The sequence below is a fragment of the Alligator mississippiensis genome, chromosome 4, assembly GCF_030867095.1.
Source record: "Alligator mississippiensis isolate rAllMis1 chromosome 4, rAllMis1, whole genome shotgun sequence".
Taxonomy (NCBI): Eukaryota; Metazoa; Chordata; order Crocodylia; family Alligatoridae; genus Alligator; species Alligator mississippiensis.
The window spans coordinates 156,897,376-156,906,520 of NC_081827.1; the positions used below are offsets into that span (position 1 = coordinate 156,897,376).

A 9,145-nucleotide genomic window follows, 5' to 3' on the forward strand; every position below is an offset into this window, starting at 1 on the left:
AATGAATTGCATTGATAAAGATGTGTGAAGAAACTTTTCACACCTGCTCTCACTGCGCTAGCCATGTACTTAGAGGGGCAAAATTAATGTTTGTGTGTTCACATAGTGAAACAAGTGGACAAGAAAATCACTGAGTGGCAGGAAGGAGACAGTGCTTCACTGCACATCAACTGCTCATAGATTACTTTGTGAACACTCTTGCTTCTTTCATTGAGTCTCGAACTGCTGCAGTTTAGCATCCATTTACCCTGGGGTAGGAACATGTCTTTACCATGAAGGAGTTGAAGAGTGGTAAAGCCCCACCCCATGTCCGCCCCCAGTAAATTGCTTGTGTATTTTAACAGTTTCAGATAGCTTGCCCTTCAAAGTGAATATAGTCATTCCAAAGCTTGGTGGCAGCATGTTATTGTAGAAGATTCAGAGCAGCCTCTGGGCCATTTCTTAGTAAAGTGGGAGCTTAGGAACACTATAGAAATCTCTTGGGCCTTTTCTGTAGCACAGATGCACTGATATAAAGTAGGATTCCCAGTGTATGCCAGTATTGGTGGTTCATGTTGGCATCATTATACCAATTGGTTTCCAGTGGTGCAAATTCCTCTTCTCCAGGAAAACCATCAGGCTGCCACAAGACCCTTCCCTAGCAGCTTCAGCTGGACTTCGTGATGGCACAATATCTTCTGTCTATAGAAGAGTACTTAAGATAAAAGGGTGGGAAGGTGGAAAAATCTAAGGACCCCACTTAAGTCTTGTTGGGCCCTTGTTTAGGGAAGTAACAGCCTGGAAATGACTTGGCCAGAGATATATGGGAATGAATGGTGAACTAAGTCAAGGCTCAGACTGACACTGGGGCCCGATTCACTGGGTCATCCTCTTCTTGTGAAAGTGATATGGCAGAAAAATCTAGACACCTTACTGAGCATCTTACCTTCCTCCTTTCAATCAGGTATTTGCCACCAGAGTGTTTTGTGGTTGGAAAGGAACCTCCAAAGATTTCAAACAAAGTTGATGTCTGGTCAGTGGGAGTTATCTTCTACCAATGTCTGTATGGCAGAAAGGTGAGAAGAGCATTTAAACTCTTTCCTACCGAACATCCCTTCCTGTTCCTTGTGGGGGAAATGGTTTCTAAAGGCCAGCCATGTTATTTGGTATCTTCATGGTGTGATACACATCAAAAAGAAAACCATTCTGTATGTGATTTTAGACTGCTCCTCGTTTGCAATGCTGGTTGACTGCTAAGCAGGCTACTGCTTAACAGCCCCGGTAGTTGGGGACCAAAGAGCAGGAAAAAATGCATGCTGAAAGTTGAGTTGATTTTTGTCAGGGAAGAGCTAGAAGCCTCAGAGTTGAAATCAGTAACTGTCTTTGTGGGGTGAAAGTGTTTTCATACAAAGGCTTGAAATGACCCACTAGGTATAAGCAAATAGAGTTCCCTCAGTCTTTTAAACAGGGAAGACACTGGATACAAGGCAGTCCCTGTTAATAGTGTTCTGCTAATCCAAGCAGTTCTATTGTATCTTCCCATCACTCTGGTGCAGCGTAACTAGAAAAGCTACTGATCTCAGAATAGCTTTGTTATGGCAGGTTGCCAACTTCTTCACAATTATCTGTCCTTCTTTCATAGCCCTTTGGCCACAACCAGTCACAACAAGACATTCTGCAGGAGAACACAATTCTTAAAGCTACAGAGGTACAGTTCCCTCCAAAGCCAGTAGTCACACCAGAAGCAAAGGTAAATATCTCTTTGGGAAGCCTGATGCACACAGTGTGGTCTTTTCTCTTCCCCCCGATTACGTCCCCTCCCCCCACCCCCCAATTACTGAAAGCACTAGTTCATCTGTGAGTCTCAGCAATTTAAATCTTTGCACTGAAATGCCTAGCCTCTGGGAAACCACATGAATCATTGAGTCCACAAAGAACCATTGAGTGAACACCTTTTTAGTTTCTTTCTTTGGTCCTTCTTAAATAGGAGGTCTCTTACAATCTTAAGTCCTGTCCTATAGACATGGAAGACCAGTTTTATTCTTTGGTGTTGCTCAGTGTCATTGGTGAAATGCAGTGGCTATCAGTGACCAGTGGAAGACTGATCTCCAGGCTGAAATGAGATTTCAGGTGTTGCACACAGACTTTTCCATCTCCCTGGTTTTACTGGCTTGGCTAGATCTCTGTTCCTGCAGTCTAGCTGGAAGAGGTATCCAGGAGATAAATTATATTCTCCTCCACTCTGCTAAGCAACCATCTTTTTTTTTTTTTTTCTTTTATGGTCTCAAACTCACAGCCCCAAACCAAACCCCTTCTCTATTCTCACACTAACATTCATAAAGTGGTTACTGAAACTTGGCTAATAATGAGAAAAACAATCCTGTTATGTTGGGTGAGTTTTACTTTATATTTGGGGGTGATAGATCTTAGTTCAAAATGTGACTTGCATTTTACTTCAGGTTTAGGTTTTAGCATTGGGCTCATCTCTGTTCGAGTCTCCCTCTTTGGCTTGCATTATAATGTACAGCAAATGGTAATAGAAAGCTGTAGAGGCCCTGGGCATATCATAGCAAAAGCCCAGCACAGTTAAATGATCATTCAAAAAGGGAGCCATTAGCTTACAGCATGCCACATACAAAAATATTCCTTTTCCCCACCTGTCTGGACAGGTTCATCCTTTCAGCCTTTTCCCTAACCCAGGCTGATACTTCAGTGCATTATTCTGACATGAATGCCTGTGTCCCCAAAAGTCCTATTGATTTCCTCTTTGTGGAAATTTGCTTAGTAAGACAGTATGGCTGAGGACTGAATAGACAAAAGTTTGCAGTTTTGGTTCCTCTCTCCATGGGCTGAGACAGTTTGAGGTGGTGGGAAGTTGATGGAAATATCCATTTGGTCACTTAACGAAAAATTTAAGTTTCCAGGGTTGTCGCAAAGAACAATTAAAGAGAACTTTTCTCTAACCCCTTCCACCTCCTAAATCTTATTCTACCTTTGGGGGATGTTTGCAGGCATTTATCAGACGTTGCCTGGCCTATCGAAAAGAGGATCGGATAGATGTCCAGCAGCTGGCCTGTGATCCATACTTGCTGCCTCACATCCGCAAATCTGTATCCACAAGCAGCCCAGCTGGAGCTGCAGTTGCTTCAACCTCTGGATCATCCAATAACAGCTCTTCAAACTGAGAGGCAAAATAATAGGCCAAAAATTGCTCAAGATGCCGGCAAAAAGACTTTCAGAAACAATTTTGGAATAGAGGAAATCCGCAAGGGTCTCAAGAAACCTGTAACAGGTGGTTTTTTTTCTCTTGCTTTTTTCCATCCATGGAGCATGACAACATCAATTCTCATCAAGAAAACCTTCAGCATCTTAGTCCAAGCCATGTGGATAAGAGGTGGCTTGAGGTTTATTCAGTCAGTGACCACAAAGGATGGCTGCTCTGAGAGAAGGGGGAAAATATGGTTCCATGTACTGTGAATTTCTGAACACGCAGACTTCGGGAATCCATGAGGCAATGTGTGCTTCAGATGAAGAATGTGGACTTTGGAAAAAGACTGGGCTAGTCCAGTGTTGATATTTAAACATTGTTCTTTTCTTTTAATAAAGTTTAGGTAACATCTCCTGAAAAGCTCGAAGCACCAAGGTTCAGCTGGGGATGGTATATGACTCTTTGCCCTTTGGAGGGGAAAAAAGTTGATCCTGCCTGTTCTTGGCACTAGAGTTAGTGTTTTACCCCTAATTAATTTCAATTTTTTAAAAAAAGTAACAATTTTTTGAAAGAAAACAGTTTTCTGGTCATAAAGTGAAACCCATATTAGCAAGTATGTGGCAGCACTCATTCCTTGATGTGACCTCTTAAGTAATCTGCCTTTTTTTGGGCAGGGGGGCAGAGGGAGAAGGATAAACAAAGAGGAAAATAGGCCTCTTTAGATCTCTTGCCATCAGATAAACTGCAACTTGGAGTACCCTTAGGTTTTCAACTGCTGCTTCACTGCTTTCTCACTCAACAGTTGTCCCTTTTTTTTATTTATTTTTGAAGTGCTGTTTCTTTTTTTTTTTTTTTTTTTTTTTAAATAAAGGTTGGTCTATTCATGTGGTGCTCTCCACTCCTGTGAGCACTGTTTCTGTTGAATAGTCAAAATACAGGAAGCAAATGGGTAGGAATCCAGATGCTGCACTCGATGGTTCTTGTGTGATCTCTCTCTGTGCTCACACAGTCTGTACATATCATGTTAACATTATTAAAACCTGAAGTAGGAAGACTTGTGTGCTCTCCTCAGTTAGGTGACTTGGCAAGGAAACATTCTCCCTCCCCTAATGATTTTTCTTTCAAAACTAATGACTTCTAATTCTGCTTGGGGTATCTTACCCCTTTTGGCCTTTGCCATCCTGCTGTTAACAGGGCGTTGACTACTAGTGCTGCCCTGCCCCTTAAACCAAAAACCAAAAAAAAACTAAACAAAGAAAACCCACTTGAACATGTGGCAGCCAGGTTGGAATGTTCTTAACATATGTGGCAAGGGTTTTTAGCCAGAGATATTTAAAGATGCAGCATTCAGTTAAAAGCCTGTAGGGGGAAGGAGGGAACTGAGTAGTACATTAGCACAATTTAAGATATTGCGTCATGTAAACTTTCTTCAACGCCAAACTCCTGTTATTGTGGATTGTTTTTTCTATGCAGCGCCTTCAGGATTGCTTCTCAATGCGTTCATGTGTGCACACACACACTCATATGCATCGTCTCGGGCATTGAGTACTTGATTAGAGTTCCTGTGGCAATGCACATTTTCTGATGTGTGCTTTCTAGGAGAACTGTGTCACTTGTTTGCCTTGCCACATTAAAAGCCACGGTCAACAAACCCCTCCAGGAACCTAGGGTAGCTGAAACGCTAAGTAGTCTGTCAAAATTAAACTGGCAATGTGGGAAAGTTCAACATTTTGCTGCTGCTCTGACTTTTTTTAATGACTCCCGGGCTTTAATCTGACGTGTTCATTTGCAGCTGGATTAGCGCGGTGTTTAAACTCTTGTGCTATTCAAAATACTGCATCTTTAAATGCTCAGCCATAGTTTCTAAGTCCTTCCCATCCCTGCTGTTCTCTTTAGAAATTAACTTGTTAGTGAGCAGCATGTTCAACCTCTGTGAGGCCAAGGCAGATCTGATCTCTCATCCTGTTTTGTTGAAGTTGATTATTTGGTCTCTATCCACAGGAGAATTCTAAAAGGGTTTTTTATATTCCAGTCCAATTGTCTTTTGGACAAAGTGTGTGCTATCTCTGTGGGTGTGACTAGTTTTGTGTTGGATGCATTTATTCCTGCTGTGCGACACCGATAGAGGGGTGTGTGGACAGCATTAGCCTTTTCCAGTGCTAAATGCAGTAACTAGTAAAGAACCCTGGTAGAATTCTGGCTGCAACACTTTTGTTAATATGGGTTTCACTTCACTTCAAGTAACAGACCCTTATTGCCACGCTGTTCATTTACTTGAAAAGAAAAGTGTATGAAGAATTTGTAACTTAAACCAGGCCAGACTGTTTTGGCTCTTCCCAACAGATGAGACATGGATATTAAAATAAGTTTTAAGAAACCAAATTGCTTGCCTCTCTTGCTTTTACCATCTGTCATTGCTGGCTTGAGGTTTTCCTGCAGTGTGTGTACGAGGGTCATGACTACATGGACGATGGGGTTATGTTGATATCAGCCAGGTTCCATTCACACCAGTGGGAAATACCTGTGCATCAAAGGGTGACTGCTGGTTCAGCCAGCTGTTGTTGAAAACAGAGCTAAATAGCTGTGATCCTGTCTGACTGGCCATCCCAGCTTATACAGCATGCTTGTCACCAGGGTCCTGAGCACTAGCTAGGCTTTTCCTAAATCATTTGTCTCTAATATTGGTAGTTCTAAGCAAGTAGAAGGCTCAGTTCATGTACCTACTGTGAGATTTTGCATAAAATCTCACAAGCACATCCCCCCCACCACTTTTGTGATTTCAGACTTTCAACAAAGGGCTGAAATCACACTACAGACAGCTTGAAGCTGTAGTGGCTGAGTCCTTTAGCTTTACTCCTTGGAAAACTGGCTGCAACTTCTGTGTCCATTCACTCAAAATCAGTCAGTTTCAGCTAAGAATGCTAACTTGCAACCCCTATCACACTTGGTCAGTTGATTTTCCCCCCCCAGCTCCCTTGCTGTTCCCACTTTCTGATGGACCAATGGTTTGCAGTGTTGGCCTCTAACTATATTACTTAAGTTGGTTATGGGATGGGAGAAGGAGCTGCCATCTTGGCAATGGAGTGACAAATTTGATACTGTGGAATCAATATTGGACACCTCTGCATCCATGCGATATGTCCAGTATGTGTATATGCACAGTGGGTTCATGCACTAGAGTAAATCAGTAAGTACCCTTTTTGGTTTTAAGCACAATGAGCCGTGCTCTTGGATAATTTGTCTCAACCGGGTGAATTGGGAGCCACACCATGAAATAAGCTGCTGCCTCTAAGAGTAAGCAGGCTACCCACTTTTTACTTCCTGACCTAGCAGGATCCTGGTAGCCAACATGTTAATGTGGTCCCTGGCACACCTGCTGTTTGCTGCTACTTGTTTGTACAACAATGCCTAGAGGATCTATCAAGAAGAGCTAAAGTGACCTGCCCGCAGTCTGTGGAAGAAGTGTGAAAAGAACTAGCTCTCCTGAGTCTCGAGCCTTATGCTGAGTCCTAACACTGCTTGTCTTTCCTCTCGGGTATGTATGGGGAAGCGGGGTGGCTTCACGGCAGTGAGTATCTTGAGTTTGTACAAAATGGTGGGTGCTTATTTGTTGTCGGGACCCAGTTTTCCAGAAGTCGCATCTGCTTCCATTTACACCTCTATTACACTGTAAAGGCTCTGGTTTGTCCCTAACCTGTGTAGCAAGTTGCTCAGGGAATGCAAGAGCCACAGAGCATAGATTGATAATGTGGTATTCCAGCAATTTCACCATGCAGGGATGAGAGACTGTGAGCTATTCAGTCTCTAGTGGAGAACACTGAGGAAGGGGTATCTTGCATGTAGGGAGGCTTGATCCTCACCAGCCATGGGCAAGACTAGGTGTGGGAACAGCTTTTTCACAGCATGCCTCAAAATATATTGGGGAGTGGGATGGAGAAGAGACTCGCATGTCAGTGGCCTCGGTGAGTATTCCCCGACCTGTCTGGCATGTTTAATTGGTGGATGTGACTCACCCTGCTCAGTCTACTCTTAGCACTTTTCTGCTCCTGGTCTCTAGACCCCCTGGTTCCTGTTGGTGCAAAAGCTGCTCCCACCAGAGCTCTCTCAAGCAGCAGTCTTCTTTATCCTGAAACCTTCTCTCTTCTTATTCTTCCTTTTTTACTTGTACCTTTTTGAGTTTATTTTCTGTTATGGGGACTAGTACTGTGGTTTGTATGCCCAGAGGCAGCTACAAGCCTTGAGGGTGCTGACTTTGGTCACTCTTCATTCCCCAGGCTTGGAGACTGCCAAGGCACAGAGGAACTTAGTGGTTTGAATCAAATCTGCATGTAGAGTTGTTTGTGTAATGACCTCTAGTCATCTGTCTGTAACACTTCATTCAAACTTCAAAGTGCCCAGTGATCTTACCTAACACAGGACAAGCAAAAGATTTTTCTTGCAAGTTCCTGGTATATTCTTTGAGTCCAAAGACCAGCAGGATTGGTGGAGGGGAGTTTAATTCCAAAACCCAGAAGCAGAGGATTAGGGAAAGTTAAACAATCATGTTCTCCCTGCTGGAGTCATCTTCCAGCAGCAGATGATTCACAATAGTATCTCTGTATGAGGGTGTTTCTCCTTCATAGTGTTCCTTGATCAGCAATAATATAGACTGACATTTAAATGGCAATCATCCAAGAGTGTAAGCCACCTTCCTCATTTCAGGAGTAATGTCTTTTGGACTGTCCTGACAGAAAAAACCCTGCCCTTAATAGCTGATGAATATGGGGGGGGGGCAGCTAACTCAGCTGAACATTGGCAAATGCAGACTTGCTCTGTATACATTTGGGAAGTGACTTCCAGCCCTAGATATTCTAGATTCTGGGGTGGGACTCTGGTTGCACACCCCACAGATGGGGTTTGTTCATTTACAGTCATATAAACTGTAATGGTAAATCCAAGCTAAGGTAGTGATGGTGGTCAAAATTTTTCTCGGTTGCAAGGTGTTGCCTGTGAGTTGCTCCTGAGACGGGATACAATCACTCATGACCAAAGAGGCTAAGTGGGCTGAATTATAGCTGGAAGTTCTTGTGGTTAACATTTTTTGAAGGACTCAGTGTAAGCATCTTTTGCTGTAGTTTCACAGTAAGACCCCCATCTCAGAGTGCCCTTTTCACCCTAGGGAAAATAAGCCTGGGCCAAGCAGCAGGGCCTAGAAACTGCTCGTTGATTGGTTCCTGATAACAGTTTCATTTTATTGGGTAAGTGCTAGTCCCTGAGTTAATTCTATAGTTTTGTTTATACTTTGTTAATGTGGCTCACTGTGCCTTGGTGAGGAAAGGAGGTTCAGAGGAGCTGGAGGGGAAGAAAGAAAGAGTCACAGAGATAAGGGAGGGGAGAGGTAGAAGAAACTGCCATGGCACAGTAAAGACTGCAGCAAAGCTGTCCTCTTTACCATTTGGGACATTGACATTTTGGGGCACTCCTCCCCTACCAAACTGTCCCAGGATCTGAGCAAAGGAGGAGCTGTAGGTGAGGTAGGGGTGCTACAGATAGTCGGGGAAGTCAGAAACAGAGAGCCAGGATCCTGAAGCCATAGGCTTCCCCCTCAAGAAGCCATACAAGAGCTGCCTTCAGTCAATCCTTTGGGACAGAGACTGATGAGGCTTCTTTTTGGGATGTTCTGAGGTAGAGGTTCAAATCAAAGGGGCTGATCCATGACTACCATCATGCCTTGCTTTGCCCTGATCTTGTTTGATTACAATGAGTACATCTACATGAGTTATTAAGACAGTTGAGTAAACTGAAGCACATTTTGCACTGGAGCTGCTAGGGAGGGCCCCAGGCGTCTAGCAGCCCCTGAAATGACATACAGCCAGTCTTCAGACTTGTGACACAATTGGTTCCTGAAAACCATGTCTTAAGTTGAAGCATTGTAACTCGGAACTGGTTTTTCCCATAGGAAACAATGTTATAAATGGG

At 43.4% G+C, this 9,145-nt stretch overlaps 1 protein-coding gene across 3 annotated transcripts in view; it reads left to right on the forward strand.

The window, feature by feature from the left end:
- Nucleotides 1–5,569, forward strand: part of TLK2 (tousled like kinase 2) — a 64,586-nt gene extending 59,017 nt beyond the window's left edge. For all 3 annotated transcript variants that reach the window (XM_059726836.1, XM_059726838.1, XM_059726837.1), the window contains exons 20-22: nt 944–1,055; nt 1,622–1,729; nt 2,991–5,569. In XM_059726836.1, coding sequence (XP_059582819.1) covers nt 944–1,055; nt 1,622–1,729; nt 2,991–3,164 — 394 coding nt within the window. In that variant the 3' untranslated portion in view covers nt 3,165–5,569. The remainder of the gene's footprint in view (nt 1–943; nt 1,056–1,621; nt 1,730–2,990) is intronic.
- The last annotated feature ends 3,576 nt before the right edge of the window (nt 5,570–9,145 follow it).